At 44.4% G+C, this 18,599-nt stretch overlaps 2 protein-coding genes across 3 annotated transcripts in view; one reads left to right on the top strand and one right to left on the bottom strand.

The window, feature by feature from the left end:
* P2RX5 (purinergic receptor P2X 5) overlaps positions 1-10,512 on the top strand; it is a 34,035-nt gene extending 23,523 nt beyond the window's left edge. The window contains exons 9-12 of one of the 2 annotated variants that reach the window (XM_087883480.1): positions 1,077-1,170; positions 4,461-4,526; positions 6,761-6,843; positions 8,307-10,512. In XM_087883480.1, the coding sequence (XP_087739606.1) occupies positions 1,077-1,170; positions 4,461-4,526; positions 6,761-6,843; positions 8,307-8,421 (358 nt within the window). In that variant the 3' untranslated portion in view covers positions 8,422-10,512. The remainder of the gene's footprint in view (positions 1-1,076; positions 1,171-4,460; positions 4,527-6,760; positions 6,844-8,306) is intronic. The other variant, XM_087883481.1, reaches the window with a different exon arrangement.
* Positions 10,513-12,786: 2,274 nt separating this feature from the next.
* On the bottom strand, positions 12,787-18,476 carry EMC6 (ER membrane protein complex subunit 6). The gene is made up of 2 exons (XM_034407029.2): positions 18,345-18,476; positions 12,787-13,308 (listed from the first exon to the last, which is right to left on the bottom strand). The coding sequence occupies exon 2, from the start codon at positions 13,258-13,260 to the stop codon at positions 12,928-12,930; it is 333 nt and encodes a 110-aa protein (XP_034262920.1). The 5' UTR covers positions 13,261-13,308; positions 18,345-18,476; the 3' UTR covers positions 12,787-12,927.
* Positions 18,477-18,599: the final 123 nt, after the last annotated feature.

Here is an 18,599-nt window from a genome sequence, read left to right as displayed (position 1 = left end):
GAGTTTTGCCCCATTTTACACCTTTCTTGCCACAATTGTTAAGCTAATCACTGCAGTTCAGAGGTGGGTTTTTCAGCAGGTTCTGACCGGTTCTGGAGAACCGGTAGTGGAAATTTTGAGTAGTACGAAGAACCGGTTGTAAAAATTCTGACTGGCCCCGCCCCCCATCTATTCTCTACCCTCCGGAGTCCCAGCTGATCGGGAGGAAATGGGGATTTTGCAGTATCCTTCCCCTGGAGTGTGGAGGGAATGGGGATTTTGCAGTATCCTTCCCCTGGAGTAGGAAGGGAATGGAGATTTTGCAGTATCCTTCCCCTAGAGTGGGGAGAGAATGGAGATTTTGCAGTATCCTTCCCCTGGAATGGGGTGGGAATGGGGATTTTGCAGTATCCTTCCCCTGGAGTGGGGAGGGAATGGAGATTTTGCAGTATCCTTCTCCTGGAGTGTGGAGGGAATGGGGATTTTGCAGTATCCTTCCCCTGGAGTGGGGTGGGAATGGAGATTTTGCAGTATCTTTCCCCTGGACTGGGGAGAGAATGGGGATTTTGCAGTATCCTTCCCCTGGAGTGGGGAGGGAATGGAGATTTTGCAGTATCCTTCCCCTGCCAAGCCCACCAAGCCATGCCCACCAAGCCATGCCACGTCCACTAAGCCACACCCACAGAACCGGTAAAAAATTTTGAAACCCACCACTCCTGCAGTTGTGAAGTTAGTAACACGGTTGTTAAGCGGATCAATCCCCATTGATTTTACTCATCAGTAGGTCACAAAAGGCAATCACATGATCCCGGGACGTTGCAACTGTCATAAATAAATGCCAGTTTCCAAGCGTCTGAATTTTGATCACGCAAGGATGTTGCAACAGTCGTAAGTCACTTTTTTCAGTGCAGTTGTAAATTCAAACGGTCACTAAACGAGTGGATGTAAGGCGAGGACTGCCTGTAATCAGACAGTAAGTCTGTCATGATTCAACCAGCAAGGAAGGAAGCCACAGGAAAAAAAGAAAAGAAAAGAAAATTTTCTTTTGCTCAGAAAAAATAAATCGTATGACATTTTATGATTTATTTTCTTTTCAGATTTGCCAAGTATTACCGGAGCGCGGCTGATGTTGATTTCCGAACGCTGATCAAAGCTTACGGGATCCGTTTTGATATCATGGTGAACGGCAAGGTGATCTCAGGCACAACTGGGGGAAAAAAAACAAAACAGATTTGCGATGGTGGCAAAATATCTGTAGCTCAGGTGTAGGATGAAGCTTGTGGGTTTAGTTTTGAACGTTTTGTTACCAGTCTAGGTAACATCATCAGCAGAGTTTAGGGGAGGTCAGGGTCGGTGTTGCGTGGCCAAAATTGTGGAAACCTTTTGGGAAAAATTGTATTTTTGAGGTTTGATGGCTAATAACACCACTTTTTTTCTTGGCGTTTCAAGATAATCCTATTCCACTGCTGGAATAGCCTGGGAATAGCCCAGATCTTCACCCAATGGAAAATCTAGGGAGCTGACTAAAGAAACTGGTTAGTCAGAAGCAATCCAGCAATAAAACCCAGTTAATAGAAGCCATCATTCAATCTTGGTTTCACATGAGAGCAGCTGCAGAACTCAAAGACTTGGTTCCCTCCATGGGAAGACGTTGTAAGGCCATCATTCATGCTGAAGGTTACCCAATGAAGGATTAACTGACATGGGGATCATTTCTGCATATCTCTTTTTTTCTACGTGTTTCACTTTTCTTCTTTCTGCTGTAACTGCTATTCTAAGAGCAAATCCTTCATAACAGTTATTGCATTACGTTCTTGATTAAATTATCTTTCCATTGATATATAACTTGGTGGCGCAGCAGACTAAAGTGCTGTTAAATAGCACCAGCTGCCTGCAATTACTGCAAGTTCGAATCTCACCAGGCTCAAGGTTGACTCAGCCTTCCATCCTTTCGAGGTAGGTAAAATGAGGACTCGGATTGTGGGGGCAATAAGCTGACTTTGTATAAAAAAGAACACCGCCTGGGGGGGCCCGAAAGCCCTACTAAGCAGGTATATACAAAAGTATGAAGGCTATTGCTTAACGCATTGTAAGCCGCCCTGAGTCTCTGGAGAAGGGCGGCATATAAATCGAACCAAGGAAGGAAGGAAGGAAGGAAGGAAGGAAGGAAGGAAGGAAGGAAGGAAGGAAGGAAGGAAGGAATCTGTGGTGGCACAGTTGTTATAAGGCAGTATTGCAGGTAACTCTGCTCAAAGTCAGGAGTTCAATTCTGATCGGCTCAAGGTTGACTCAGCCTTCCATCCTTCCGAGGTAGGTAAAATGAGGACCCGGATTGTGGGGGCAATAAGCTGACTTTGTATAAAAAAGAACACCGCTTTGGGGGGGGGCGAAAGCCCTACTAAGCAGGTATATACAAAAGTATGAAGGCTATTGCTTAACGCATTTTAAGCCGCCCTGAGTTTCCGGAAAAGGGCGGCATATAAATTGAACCAATAAATAAATAAATACTACTCCCCCCCCCAAAAAAAGTGGTGTTATTAGCTAGTTTTAGAAAATACACTTTTCCCAAAAAGTTTCCACAATTTGGGCCACTACTATATAAGGGCTTAGTATGGTTCAGTGGGTCTTGTGTGGGGAGGTCATGTCAGGTGAAGGTCACATTAGGCGAGGGTCTTCTGATGGAGGTCTTGCAGTCCAACCCACCTGCTTGAGCAAGGGAGGGTTGGACTAGAAGACCTCCAAGGTCCCTTCCAACTCTGTTCTAAATAACAGACTTCCCATTGGGGGAATTGTCCAAGGGTGGGTTCTACTTACCTTTACTACCAGTTCGCAACAGGATCGCGCACGAACCGAGCATCTGCACATGAGCAGAAGCTTCTGCGCATGCAGAGATTGCCTAGGGCAGTGATGGCTAACCTTTTTGCCGTCGCGTGCCAAAAGCAGAGAGAGTGCAGGGGGGGTGTCAGCATTCTGATGCTGCCATAAAAAGGAGGAGACGAGGCTTGACTTTTCACCTACTTATTTTCTCTGTAGATAATATCCCCTAGGAGATGGGATGGGAGGGGGGAACATTCCTGTGGGTTGAGGTCAGAAGCTGGGGAGACTGACTTGGAAGATGGCCAATGAGAAGATGAGAATTGGGGAACGGAAAGGGAAGGGTTTGGGGGTCAGAGGGTTAGTATTGGCTACGACGAAGTCGGGGCCAGATCTGTCGTACTCAATAAATGGAATATTTCAGCAAAGATTAATTGTTTGGGAGTGCAATTTATTTGAGATGACATCGAAACCTGACAGGGGGTCTTTCGTGCGCGTGCCCACGGCCATAATTCAATGCCCCCCCTGCACCCTGACCCCCCATGCATGCGTGCGCGACCCCCCCCGCATTCCCCCTGCTTTTGGCATACGATGGCACGGTGGGCCCAATAGGCCCGTTTTTCATCCTCCCGAGACTTCCAGAGGCTTTCTTGGAGCCTGGGGAGGGTGAAAACAGCCTTCCCTACCACCCCCCAGAGGCCCTCCCGAGGCCGGAAATGGCCCGTTTCCCAACTTCCAGTAGGCCCAGAAGGCCCAAAAATCAACTGAGCTAGCGCAACGCTCACGTGCCCACAGATATGGCTCCACGTGCCACCTCTGGCACGTGTGCCATAGGTTCGCCATCACGGGCCTAGGGTGACATCCGGGGCGGTGGGCGGAGCCTCCCGCCGGTTTTACTACTGGTTCTTCCGAACCGGTCCGAACTGGGGGCAACCCACCACTGGAACTGTCTAAGGCTCAAAGACAGCGGTATCAAACTGGCGGCCCGCAGGCCGGATGCATCATGCGCGGGCCACGCCAACCCGTTCTGCGAATGGGAAATTTTTTTGCGATATATCACGTGACGGCAACATGACGCAGCGAGTTTGATACTGGTGCTCTTTAAGCCATTGTTTCTCAACCTTGGCCACTTTAAGTTGTGTGGACTTCAACTCCCAGAATTCCCCAGCCAGAGGTCCTGCTGGGGAATTCTGGGAGTTGACATCCACGCAACTTTGAGAAACACTGGTCTAACCAGTTCAGGAAGTCCTCGACAGTTTAGTGATGGTTCGAAGTTACAACGGCCCTGAAAAAGGTAACTCATGTTTTTCACACTTACGACCGTTTCAGCATTCCCACAGTCACATGATCAAAATTCAGACATTGGGCAACTGACTCATATTTATGACGTTTGCAGTGTCCTGGGGGTCGCACAATTCCCTTTTGCAACCTTCTGACGAGCAAAATCAATGGGGAAGCCATGTTGTTTACTGAAGAACTGCTGTGATTCACTTAGCAACCGTCGCAAGGAAGGTTGTATGATGGGGCAAAACTCACTTAGCGACTGTCTCATTTAGCAACAGAAATTTTGGGGCCCAATTGTGGTTGTGAGTCAAGGACTACCTGTAGAAACTTTAAAATCTGTGCACATCTCACAAATTCACTCTTTTTTTTTTGGTTTTTTTCAGGCAGGGAAATTTAACATCATCCCAACGGTAATCAACGTGGGTTCCAGTCTTGCGCTAATGGGAGTGGTAAGTCAATTTAACAAACTGTATCCCTGTTTGGGTTGGTGGCAGCAGTGCCTCAGATAGAAAGTCCCTACAGAGAGTGGTGAGGACAGTGGAGAAGATTATAGGAATCTCACTTTCCTTTATTCAGGATACTGCTTGTAAGCGCTGTGTGCCTAGAGCTCAAAGCATTGTTAGAGACCCCACTCACCTACTTCACGGTTCTGTTTCTGTTGCTCCGCCCTGGGAGGAGGTTTTGAAGTATCTACGGAAGGACTACCAAATTCTGTAACAGTTTTGTTCCCTAGGCCATCTGTCTAGTAAACTCGCAAGATTCATTTTTCTCACCATGTACATGTACTGTATACACCCGAACTAGACTGTGTTGTTTCTCTGTGTCATATAATTTTGTATTTATCTTGTCATGTTTATGTAGTGCTATATTGGAAGTGATGAGCCTTTAAGAGCTATATGCAACCAAATTTCATTTTTAATGTATGCCAATTAGTCTAAAAGTGACAATACAATTATTCTATTCTACTTTACTCTACTCTACTGTAATCTACTCTATACTATTCTATTCTATTCTTCATTCCTCCATTCCATTCCATTCTTCATTCCTCTATTCTATTCTATTCTATTCTATTCTATTCTATTCTATTCTATTCTATTCTATTCTATTCTATTCTATTCTATTCTATTCTATTCTTCATTCCACTGTTCTGTTCTGTTCCGTTCCGTTCTGTTCCATTCTTCATTCCTCTATTCCATTCCATTCCATTCCATTCTGATTCGGGATGGAAGCAAGCAGCAATTGCTGGATCAAAGGCCGTCCTCGACTTACAACCGTTCGTTTAGCGATGGGTCAAAGTTATGATAAAAGTGATTTACAACCAGTCCTCGTGCTTACGACCGTTACAGCATTCCCACAGTCACGTGATCATAATTCAAGTGCTTGATAAGCGGCATCTATTTATGATTCTGGAATGACGTGATAATCATTTGGGACCTTCTCAGCTGGCTTCCAACCAGCAAAGTCAATGAGGGAATCCGGAATCATATAATGACCGCACGATTCACTTAAGGACTGCAGTGATTCACTTAGCAACCATGGCAAAAAAGGTGACAACATTAGGTGCGATTCACTTAACCACTTTGCTAAGCAAAGTGAAATCCTGCTCCCAATTGTGGTCATAAGTCAAGGACTATTGTCTTATTATCTTATTACCTTATTACAGGGAGTCCTTGACTTACGACAATTGAGCCCAACATTTCTGCCACTAAGTGAAACATTTATTAAGTGAGCTTTGCCCCATTTTACGACCTTTCTTGTCACAGTTAAGTGAATCACTGCAGGTGTTAAGTTACTAACACGGTTGTTAAATGAATCAGGCTTTCCCCGTTGACTTCGCTTGTCAGGAGGTCGCAAAAGGGGATCATGTCACCCCGGGCCACTTCAACCGTCATAAATATGAGTCAGTTGCCAAGCATCCAAATTCTGATCCTGTGACCACGGGGATACGGCAAGGGTCGTAGGTGTGAAAAACGGTCATAAGTCACTTTTTCAATGCTACTATCACTCTGAAGCGTCACTAAACGACCTGTTGTGTTGTATGTTGAGAACTACCTATAACGCCCACCCAGTCACATGCTCACCTAGCCACGCCCACCCAGTCACATGACCACCTAGCCACGCCCACCTAGTCACATGACCACCTAGTCACGCCCACAGAACCTGTTATTAAATTATTTGACTCCCACCACTGTATTAAAATGTTATATATCTTATTATCTGATCATCTAAAGCTGCTCTTTTGGCTTTAAAAATAAAATAAATGAATGTCATAAATAAAAATTAACTCAAATCTTAGAATACTTTGAATGATAATGTGGGAAGAAATAGTTATATCTAAACAAATGATTAATGAGGATAACAACATATAGATTGATGATATGAGAATCTAGGTAAATTGAAAACTGTAAACTATGAATTTGGCGAATGATGCACAAAAGACTTGTAACCAACCGACACACTGTTTGCAAATTGATGATGGTTTTATGTTTGTTTGTTTAAAAAATAAAAAAAAAATAATAAAATAAAATAAAATAAAATAACATAATCAAATATAATTAAAAAACCCTCATTATTTGCATGCAACTGCAAATAAGAAACCATTTTTTTAAAAAGTTAACTGTTTAGCACAGTGGATTTTCCACTCGGTTCACATGGAATTGTTTCTGCCATCCAACCCACCCAGGGAGCATTTCTCTGCGACTTGGTGCTGCTGTATCTTCTTCGAAAGAGCCAGTTTTACAGAGGGAAAAAATACGAGGAAGTGAGGTAGGTGGCCTGCAGCTGCAAAGCATTCTCGATTCATCGAGATTCCTTATTTTTATAACTTCCGACCTTGTCCGAGAAATCTCAAATAAATTGCATTTCAAACAAAGTCTTTGATGAAAAAAACTCCCATTTATTAAGCACGACATTCTAACTCCGACTCCATCGCAGCCAACACTGACTTCCAGACCCAAAACCCTCCCTTTCCGTTCCCCACTCCTCTGCACTCATTGGCCATCTTCCAAGTCACTCTACCCCTAATCTACTGCTCCAGCTCAAAGGAATTTCCCCCCCTCCCATCCCATCTCCTACGGGATATTATCTCCAGGGAAAATAAGTAGGTGAAAAGTCAAACGTCCCTTTCCAGACGCCTCCGCTTCTCCTTCTTATGTCAGCACTAAAGTAAATGCAGCTTGAAGTGCTGACAGATGTAGCCCATCAACTACAATGAGTAGGGGGTGGCGCAGTTGCTAAAATGCAGTATTGCAGGCTAATTCTGCTGACTGCCAGGAGTTCGATCCTGATTGGCTCAAGGTTGACTCAGCCTTCCATCCTTTCCGAGGTCGGTAAAATGAAGACCCGGATTTTTGGGGCAAGATGCTGACTCTGTAAAAAGGCTTAGAGAGGACTGCAAAGCGCTGTGAAGTGGTATATAAGTCTAAGGGTTAGTGCTATTGGCTCAGCCTTGCAGTCTAAGTGCTATTGCTTAGGAAGGAAGGAAGGAAGGAAGGAAGGAAGGAAGGAAGGAAGGAAGGAAGGAAGGAAGGAAGGAAGGAAAGGAAGGAAAGGAAGGAAGGAAGGAAGGAAGGAAAGGAAGGAAGGAAGGAAGGAAGGAAGGAAGGAAGGAAGGAAGGAAGGAAGAGCCTTGGTAGTACAGTGGTCTAAAGCACCCTGTTATTAAGACCAGCTGCCTGCAATTACTGCAGGTTCGAATCTCGCCAGGCTCAAGGTTGACTCAGCCTTCCATCCTTTCTGAGGTAGGTAAATTGAGCACCCAGTTTGTGGGGGCAATAAGCTGACTTTGTATAAATATACAAAAGGATGAAGGCTATTGCTTAACGCACTGTAAGCCACCCTGAGTCTCCGGAGAAGGGTGGCATATAAATCAAATTTAAAAAAAAAAAAGGAAGGAAGGAAGGAAGGAAGGAAGGAAGGAAGGAAGGAAGGAAGGAAGGAAAACAAGGAGAAGGAAGAGCTTAAGTTTAAACAACTACAGTGATTCACTTCACAAATGTGGCAGGAAAGGTCGTAAAATGGGGCAAAACTCACTTAACCAATTTCTCACCGAGCAACATCAATTCTGGCTTCATTCGTGGTCCTAAGTCTGCTGTATATATAAACAGGCAGCAAACCTCGCACTCAACAGCCCTGATGATGTTACCTAGTTGGGTAACGAAACGCCTGCCAGAAAGTTTACAGAGATTCCACATTTACTCATTTTCCCGACTTCCCTTTTCCTCATGTAGGTCAAACACCAAGAAATCTTTGCCGGAGAGCACCGTCAACGGGAACCAGGCTGGGAATCAGAGTGACAATTCTTTATCCCGGCTGGATCAACAGCTACAGACGGTTGAGGCCTAAACCCTTCGCAACGTCATCCGTTGTTAAGAGAAACCGCGGACTACACAGAAAGTTGCCAGGAAGATATTCGCTTCAGCTCTTTGCGGTCTTCGTTTTCGACATCCTAAGCCGAGGATACTGCTACACATTGCAGGATGTTAACTTTTTAAAATCAAACCAAATGCCAGAAAATCTTGGGTAAGGACCGTAGCCGCGTGGTGGATATCAATTCTCTTTCTGTGGCTTCTGGAGAAAGCTAAGACAGCCATTTTTGAACCTGTCAAATGTACGTCAACGGATGAGTGGAGAGGATAGTTGTCCACCTTGAATTATCGTTCCATCGCGCAGTCGGCCAGATGGATTTGGTATTTTTGTCCACCCATCGAGTCCTTCCCAAGAACGGTGCGGTGGCCTAGAGGTGGAGCTCTCGCCTCGCAATCAGGTGGCTGTTGAGTTCGATCCTAGGTGTAGCGGCTGATATTTCTCTCTCAGGGCGCAATGAGAATTGATCTGCCGCAAAATTTCCGCATCGGCGACAGGAAAGGCATCCGGCCAATAAACTCTCAGCTCCATTCAGTTGCCCCGACTCCATCCCGCAACAGATTACGAGGTCATTAAACGAAGAAAAAAAATAAAATAAAATCCTTCCCAAGACCCCAGAAAAGGCAGATGTGGATATTTGATGGTGGTAAAATCCTCGTCGAAGGATGTCAGCTGTTATGAGTAAATCTGCCTTTTGTAATTGACTGATGGCGAATTTGTCAATGCCAATGGCCTTCAAGTGGTGCTCAGGATGTTTTGGGATTGCCCCCAAGGCATCTGTTACTATGGATACTACCTTGCTTTCTTTTGCCCCAGTCCTCGACTTACAACAGTTCATTTAGTGACTGTTCAATGTTACAACGGCACTGAAAATAGCGACCTATGACCATTTTTCACACTTGACGAACTTTTGGTCCTGTGATCAAAATCAAAACTGGCTCATACTGATGACTGTTCCTGTGTCCCAAAGTCACGTGATCCTCTTTTGCGACCTGCTGACCGGCAAAGTCAATGAGGGAGCCGGATTCACTTAACAACCGTGTTACTAATTTATCAACCGCAGTGGTTCGCTTAACAAATGTGGCAAGAAAGGTCGTAAAACGGGGACAAAACTCACTTAACAAATGTCTCTTAACAATGGAAATATTGGGCTGAATTGTGGTCATAAGTTGAGGACTGCCTGTAATTGCCAAATTTACTTGCTGTCCATCTCGCACTTCAAAGCGACTCTGAGAATAATGATATTCTGAGCATTCTTGGAAATTATACAATAATAAGGCTTTAATCATCTTCTTCCCATTCTGCTGTCCATTTTGAATCTCTTCCTGCAAATTGTTGAGCCTGTGGGATTATTCAGGAATTCAAAATAAATTCTTGCAACGTGGATAAACAATTCTCCAGTCTGTGGGATTATGCCGGAATCCTAAATAAATTCCTGCAACATGGATAAACAATTCTCCACCATCCAACCAACTCACGAAACAGAACTTCACGATGAAGATGGATTGGTCATTGGCATGTCTTGAACCTCCACTTCAGGGAAAAAAAAAAGAGACTGGATTTTATTTTTTTTATGCCTATGGTATGAATTTAAACACAACCCAGGTCTTGTTTTATGACAGAATGGCAAGTCGCAGGAATTAAATCAGAATATTATCTACGGAACCACAAGCCATACTCCAGATGGCAGCTTCAGCAGGAATTTCTGTATGCTTAAAAAATAAATAAATGGGTGGAACTGAAAAAGAAGTTTTAAAAAAAATAAAACATGATTTTAATGATGAGAAGAAATAGATCAGAGAGGTTTCTTTTTTTAAAAAAACAACAAAAACTGTAGAGTAAGAGATAATGTGGCATTTGTTTATTTATAATTGCCACAAAGAGAATTGGAAGCTATTTCTTTCTCTTTTTTTTCAGTTTCTTTTTTTCAGTTTGGGCTTTTTTCATTTCCTGTCTTTCCTTTATATTTTCAGAGTTGTTGTCGTGAGGAAAGTAGGAGGAGGAGGAGGAAGTATTAAGTATGTTCACCACCTTAAGTAATTTATAAAAACAATAAAAGAGGAAAATTATATACATACCTGTGTGTGTGTCATTGTGGGGAGGGAGCGTGTCAGAACTGGTGTAGGTTTCACTGGGGAGGTGAGTGAATACCGGTAGTCCTCGACTTACAAAAGTTCATTTAGTAACCATTCAAAATTACAACGGCACTGGGAAAAGGGACTTATGGCCGTTGTTCACACTTACGACGATTGCCGCATCCTCAGAGTCACGTGATCAAAATTCAGATGCTTGGCAACATTTATGACAGTGGGGTGCCCCAGGGACATGCGATCCCCTGACCTTCTGATGGGTGAAGTCGATGGGGAAGCCCGGATTCACTTAACAACTGCGTTACTAACGGTAAGCGATTCAGCAGCGATTCACCGAAACAACGGTGGCCAAGAAAGATCGTAAAAACGGGACAAAACTCACTTAACAACGGAAGTTTTGGGCTCACTTGTGGTCGTTAAGTCAAGGACTGCCTGTTGTGAACTTCACAGTCATAATTTCGGCCGTTAAGTCGAGGACTGCCTATAGCAGGGGAAAGCTACAACTCTTATCAGGACCAACGCTGTGATTTAAAAACCCGAAAGGGATTCCCGTAATTAGGCATAATTGGCAAACATAAATTGTGCGGCAGGAGAATAAACCAGGTTTCTAAGATTCTAGTTGTCGTTAACAATGTCGAATCAAAGCAATAGAGCAGGCCACTTTTAAGACCGGTGGACTTCAACTCCCAGAATTCTCTGACTGGGGAATTCTGGGAGTTGAAGTCCACCAGTCTTAAAAGTTGCCTAGGTTGGACATCTCTTAACACAGACTGAAGTTTAGTTTCTTTGCCGAGAACAAGGAAGCAACGAACGCAAATGGGATATTGTGACAAAAAATGCATTTGCTGGGAACACGCGATTTCCCCCAAATTTTTATTTCACGAAAGTACCAGTGAAGAACCATTTGATGTAGTCAGAAAAAGAAGACCTTTTGACTTTTTTCCCCAAGTTCATAGACACTCTCTCCTGCGTCTCCAAAACCATGCACGCACGAAAAAAAATAGTTATTTTGCTGTGTGGTTTATGAAAGCTGGATTACGTGGCCTTTAAGAATGTAAAGAATAAAAGGAAGTGAGTGAAAAGTTTGCGGTCCGTTCTGTGTAACTTCAATGTTCCCTAAAAAGGAACCAGAACTGTCAAAAAAAATCCATTTTAACAGCCTGTTTCTCATCACCGCCAGCCAGGATCTGCCGTTAAGCCTAGATTAAGAAAGCAACATCTCGGTCTAATTCATACCATTTATCGTTATCAGTAGCCACTGATTTAACTCAAGATTCCAGAAATTCCTCCTTTTAAAGTAAAAAAATCTGGAGCCTGATAGCATCTTTTCCCAGAAATCCCTGCACAGAGAATACTAAATACACAGAAATATGAGGATAAATTTAGAAAGGTTGAGGAATTCTGGGAGTTGAAGCCCACACGTCTTCCAAGTTGCCAAGTTTGGAGACCCCTGCAGTACCTTGAGCAGGTATGAGAAAACTGGATCTCTACCGAACTTGAGGTGATAGATAACAAATGTGAAGATCCAGCATCCATCACCCCTCACCACGCTGGCTGTGTTGATTATGAGCCACAGTGGCACGGTGGTTAAGAGTGCAGTAGCGCAGGCTACTTCTGCTGCTGACTGCCTGCAATTTGGCAGTTCAAATCTCACCAGGCTCAAGGTTGACTCAGCCTTCCATCCTTCCGAGGTCAGTAAAATGAGGACCCAGATTATTTGGGGGCAAGAGGCTGACTCTATAAACCGCTTAGAGAAGGCTGTAAAAGCACTGTGGAGCAGCATATAAATCTACGTGCTATTGCTATTAGAGATGGCTATAAATCCCCCCCCCCACCTTCAAAATAAAACTCCCACCGAACTCGTTGCAAATGTTTACTTGGAAGTTAAGCAGCTTCAGGCCAAGCGCCCCTCAACCCACCCACCCACCCCTTACAACCTGCCTGTAGTCAGGCTGTAGAAACTGTGTTTTCCTTCCTGAAGCCTTTCAACCAAGGTGCGTACAAAATCGATCAAGCATGGGATATTGATATAGATTTTTTTTTTCCTCTCCAAAATAGAAGATCTGGTTACACAGCAAGGAAAGTCTCCGAAGGGAAGGTTGGGCTAAAGGGGGTTAGAAGAGAATTCTAGCAGCCTTGTGGCAGAGGGATAAACCGAGGAGAACGGAGACGTCCTCTGGACTGGGTTATTTACATGTCATTTTTAAAGACCGAGGAGGTGGGAGGGGGGTGTTTCACATTCTGTTTCATTAGCAGGGTTCTTGCTTTCTGACATAGGTTAGGGAGCGCGTGAAGAGTGCAAGCAATGGGTCGGGATCCCCGTTCTAGGGCATCAGAGAGGAAGGAGCAAGCCGTCTCTCCTCACGACCGTTCTGGCTATACCTTCCTCCTCCTCCTAGTAAACGTGCACCATGCCGTAGAGGAAAGTCCAGAAGAGAATATATGTGAATAACCCCCCGATCAGTCCTCCGGTAAAGAGAGGCCTTCGGGATTTAAAATATTTGTTCCATCGCCGTCCGGCTTTTAGCACCAAAAGCACCGAGAGTAAGACGGAGGCCAGGAAGTAGAAAATGAAGCCGTAGAGGCCGTTGAGGCCGAGAATGCCGGCGGTGGCTCCCGAGAGAGCGGAGACGGACGTCCTGCAATAATCCAGGATGGCTGCGTTTCCCCGGACGGCTGCTTCGCTGATGAACTGGGGGCCTTCCCGTTTGGCCACCACTGTGGCCATGGCTTCGGCTGGGAGCGGTGGGGCAGCTCTCCTTCAGGACGGTGCGTTCTGGGAAGAAAAACGGAAATCATTCATATATGCAGATCTGTTTTTTGGAAACCCGAGATACTGTCTTTCCACAGAGCCAGGTGACATACGAGAAACAAATTTTATTGGTTAATCTTTATTAAAGAGCTCAAGGAGGGGAACATATCCAATACAACCACCATCCTTGAGATAGGTTGGTCTAATAGAGTATGACTGGCCCAACGTTACTCAGCTAGCTTTCATACTTAAGGAGGAACTAGAACTCACAGTTTCTTGGTGACTGGCCCAATGTCACCCAACTGGCATTCATGGCTAAGGCAGGACCAGAACTCACCGTCTCCTGGTGATTGGCCCAAGGTCACTTAGTCGGCTTTCATGCCTAAAGTGAGACTAGAATTCATCATCTCCCACTTTCTACGCTGGTGTTTTAAGCACTAGACCTGTGATGGCGAACCTATGGCACGCGTGCCACAGGTGGCACACGGAGCCATATCAGTGGGCACGGGAGCTCAGCTCACCAGTTGATTTTCAGGCCTTCTGGGCCCACTGGAAGTAGGGAAACAAGCTGTTTCCTGCCTCTGGAGGGTCTGAGGGGTGTGGGGAGGGCCAGTTTTTCTGTCTCCCCAGGCTCCAGGGCCTTTCTAGGAGCCTGGGAAGGGTGAAAACGGCCTTCCCCACCCCCCCAGAGGCCCTCCGGAAACGGTCTGTTTGCCGGAAGTTGGCAAACGGGCCTTTTCTGGCCTCCCAGGGGGTGGGGAAGGCCATTTTCACCCTCCCCAGGCTCTTAGAAAGGCTCTGGAGCCTGGGAAGGGGTGATAAACAAGCCTACCGGACCCACTGGGCCATCACATGCCAAAAGCAGGGGGAGCCCTGTGTGCATACGCAGCGGGTGGGGCGCATAGAATTATGGGTGTGGGCACGTGCACGCACGACCCCCCCCTCACTCCCCCCACTTTTGGCACGCGATGGCAAAAAGGTTAGCCATAACTGCACTAGACCAAAGAAACTGTCAAATTAATATTAAACACAGCCCTGTGGTGATTAGCAAGCCGCTTAAAAGAACTTACCGGTAAAATAATATGTGCATTTGTTTTCGAAGTAAAAAATGACCTCTTTCGAAGTAAAAGAAGACACAATTATAAATAAAACAGGAGGGAGAAGCAAGAAACATTTCGCTGAGCTGCTTCACGCTCAGCGAAAGACAAATTATATAGTTATTTATTCAATTTTTATAATTGCCCATCTAAGCCAAGTGACTCCGAGAGACTTATAATTCTAAAACCACAGAACAGTTAAAAGAATGAAAAATCCAAAGAATATGACCAATAACCAAATATTTAACAAAAAGATTTAAACCTTGATTTCTTTATCAGGAGATAAAGATTTTATGGGATTTTCAAGGAAACCGGATTTTTTTAGAGCCTTGAGCAGCTTGCAAATTTCTCTCTCATGGCACCCTGAATAATTGCACTGAAAAAAAGTGATTTATGACCGTTTTTCACACTTACCTTTGAAGCATCCCCATGATGATGTGATTAAAAATTAGATGCTTGGCAACTGACTCTTATTTATGACGGTCAGTGTTCCTGAGCTTCATGTGACCCCCTTTTGCAACTTTCTGACAAGCAAAGTCAACGGGGAAGCCAGATTCACTTAACGACCGGGCTACTAACTTAAAAAACTCCAGTGATTCACTTAATGTGATTAACAATCGTGGCAAGAAAGGTCGTAAAAACGGGGCAAAACTCACTTAACAAATGTCTCACACAACAACAGAAATTTGGGGCTCAGTTGAAGTTGTAAGTCGAGGACTACCTGTGTACATATTTTGCATAATTACTCAACTCTGGCACTTATACAACCATCCTGACATTAGGCAGTTAATGAAAACATCGTGCTATCAGTCCCAAAGGTGCTTTTTTTTCCAAGAGGCAAATGGACTTTCTGGTTTTTCTTTGAAGATGTTTCGCTTCTCATTCAAGAAGCTTCTTCAGCTCTGACCAGATGGTAGGAAATGGAAGGATTTCATTTAGCCAATCCCCACCATCCAGGTCAGAGTTGATGAGGATGAGAAGTGAAGAAAAATCAGAAAGTCCAGTTGCCTCTTGAAAAAAGCACCTTTGGGACAACCACGACCTGGATGATGGAGAATTTCCATAGACATCATGCTTTCGGCTGAAAAGCTACAGCTGCAATTTGAAAGGATTGGTTCCTTACGTTACTGCAGCCTCTCCAAAATTAAAGCAAACAGGAACCATAATATTAGGACACTATTTGCTTTAATTCTGGAGAGGCTGTGGTAACATAACCTGTTCTGAGTGGGACTTTATGTCAACTTTATCACTACAGTAGAGAACAGATGAAGCAATCAATTCCTTTAAGCCACCCATGTGGTGTAATAAATAGGTAGTCCTTGGCTTACAGCCATTCATTTAGTGAATGTTCAAAGTTACAACAGCATTGAAAAAAGTGGCTTATTTTACTTTACTTTACTTTTATTTGATTTACATACCGCCCTACTCCCGAAGGACTCAGGGCGGTGAACAGCCAACAATAAAATACATACATACAAAATTTAAAAAGCAGAAATAAAATCGAATTAAATAGTTTGGTCCAGACAGATTTAAAAACACCAATCAATTTAAAACCAATTAAACTTTGAATATTACAAATATTAAAAAATTATTTAAAAAGAGGGAGAAAGTTAGGCCAGGCCTGCCTGGTGGAATAAAAAGGTCTTAAGAGCGTGGCGGAAGGTGCGCAGATCGGGGATCCTCCATATCTCTGGGGGGAGCTCGTTCCAGATCTATGATTGCTTTTCACACTTACAACCTGTTGCAGCATCCCTGTGGGTCATGCGATCAAAATTCAGATTTTTATCTGAATTTTGGCATATATTTATAAGTGTCCCAAAGTCTTGCTGTCCCATTCTGGGACCTTGTGACAAACAAAGCCAGATGAAGCCAGTTGTTAAGTGAAACAACTATGTTACTAAAACTTAACTGTACTGATTCACTTAACAACGGTAGCAAGAATCGTATAGAATAACAGAGTTGGAAGGGACGACCTTGGAGGTCTTCTAGTCCAACCCCCTGCTTAGGCAGGAAACCTAAGAAAGGTTAAAAATTGTACTCAACAACTGTCTTGTTGAGCAATGGAAATTTTGGGCTCAAATTTTGGTTGGGGGCTACCTGTAATGGGGCTTAAAATCCAGTGGATAGGTGAACTGTTTCGCTGTAATTTTTTCAGGTAGTTGCCCTCCCTTTTTGACTTAGCTTCTAAGTGGCCATTACTTTCAGTAACAAATGAAATGAAGAGAGATCAATCAATACAGGTAACCCTTGACTTTCAACCATTGTGGTTTGTTTCAGTTGTGGGTTTCAATTTTTTTTACTACCAGTTCTGTGGGCGTGGCATGGCTTGGTGGGCGTGTCAAGGGAAGGATACTGTTAAATCTCCATTCCCTCCCCACTCCAGGGGAAGGATACTGCAAAATCCCCATTTCCTCCCAATCAGCTGGGACTCGGGAGGCAGAGAATAGATGGGGGCGGGGCCAGTCAGAATTTTTACTACCGGTTCTCCGAACTACTCAAAATTTCCGCTACCGGTTCTCCCGAACTGGTGAGAACCTGCTGAAACCCCCCCTCTGGTTTGTTTACATAAGGTCCAGACACTTTCTCTGGTTTTCTGTTGTCATACAACGAGTAAACTACTAGGGGATGCATGCTGATAAATTTATTTATTTTTAATTTGTCAGATCCCAACGCTGCAGCCGACAGGCAGAAGTTCAACAGGGCTGCTTCATGCCAACTCAATGGTCTTCCTTATACAGGTAGTCCATGACGTAGAGCAATTCACTTAGTGACTGTTCGACATTACAACGGCACTGAAAAAAAGTGACTTATGACCATACGCATATGGTTTATATGATTTATATTCTCAGTTGCTTGGCAACTGACTTGGCAACTGATTTTGTATCTATATGTTTTATTTATGGCTGTTCACCGCCCTGAGTCCTTCGGGAGTAGGGCGGTATACAAATTTAATAAAATGAAAAATGAAATGAAAAAAATGAATGAAATGACTCATATTTATGACGGAGTTGCAGAGTCCCGGGGGGAGGAGGTGTCACGTGATCTCCTTTTGTGACCTTCTGTTGGGGGAAAAAAAAAGCCAATGGGGGAAAGTTGGATTCACTTAACAACCGTGTGCCACACCAACTGCAGTGATTCACTTAATGCAGTATTTCTCAACCTTAGCGAGTTTAAAATGTGACTTCAACTCCCAGAATTCCCCAGCCAGCTTTGCTGCTTGGGGAATTCTGGGAGTTTATTTATTTTTATTTTTATTTAATTTAATTTATATACCGCCCTACTCCCGAACGACTCAGGGCAGTGAACAAGCCACAAGATAAAAATACATCACACAAAAGTTAAAAGTACATTAAATAATTTTGGCCCCCCAAAAAAACGAATTTAAAAACACCCAATTTGTATAAAACGTAAAAGCAAATTAAAAGGGAGAGTCAAGCCAGACCAGCCTGCTGGAATAAAAATGTTTTGAGGGTGCGGCGGAAAGTGCGTAAATCTGGGATCCTCCGTATCTCCCCGGGGGGGGGGGGGGAGCTCATTCCAGATGAAGTCCATATATCTTAAAATGGCTAAGGTTGAGAAATACTGACTTAATGACCGTGGCAACGGTCGTAAAGTGGAGCAAAGCAGAGTTCAACAACTGCCTCGCATAGCAAGCGAAATTCTGGGCACCACGGTGGTCGTAAGTTGAGGACTACCCGTCCAGTAGCATAAAATGCAAAGGGTGCAATTAAATATCTTATTTAAAGGCAGAGAAAGGCCCCCCCACATGTGTGCCCAAACCAGACCCCCCCTTTTTAAGGCCCCTGTAATGACGTCACAACCCTGTAATGACGTCACACACGTGAGAAAGTTCTCAGGGACGACCTCAAAACCGACCTCCTTTAATAGAAATTTTAAAAAGCAGGGCGAGTTTCTAAGCGTCTTTTTTTTCCCTACCTACTTAAACCCCAAAATCCCTCTTACCTCCTTACGTGTTTTCTCCCCTCAGCTCTCGCCTCAGCCGACCTCACCGCAAAAAGGCAGCCGCCGCCATCTTGGATCGGAAAGGATTCTGGGGAGCGACGGCGTCCCACGCTGCCGACGTCACGCAGAAGCCTCTCCTTCCCCGCGCGTCTTCCATAGAGTCTGGAGGACTCCCCCCTTCCCCTCGCTTCCGAGCGAGGCCATAGAGACGGAAAGAGAGAGCGCCTCTCCGCACCCGCCCTTGTGGACACGTCC

Source organism: Pantherophis guttatus, chromosome 1 (assembly GCF_059756535.1).
Source record: "Pantherophis guttatus breed Tessera chromosome 1, ASM5975653v1, whole genome shotgun sequence".
NCBI classification, from domain to species: domain Eukaryota; kingdom Metazoa; phylum Chordata; class Lepidosauria; order Squamata; family Colubridae; genus Pantherophis; species Pantherophis guttatus.
This window is presented reverse-complemented; position numbering and strand designations above follow the sequence as displayed.

Bases quoted from the DNA above. Each gene is read 5' to 3' on its own strand.
- EMC6 (XM_034407029.2), bottom strand. From the start codon at position 13,260: ATGGCCACAGTGGTGGCCAAACGGGAAGGCCCCCAGTTCATCAGCGAA.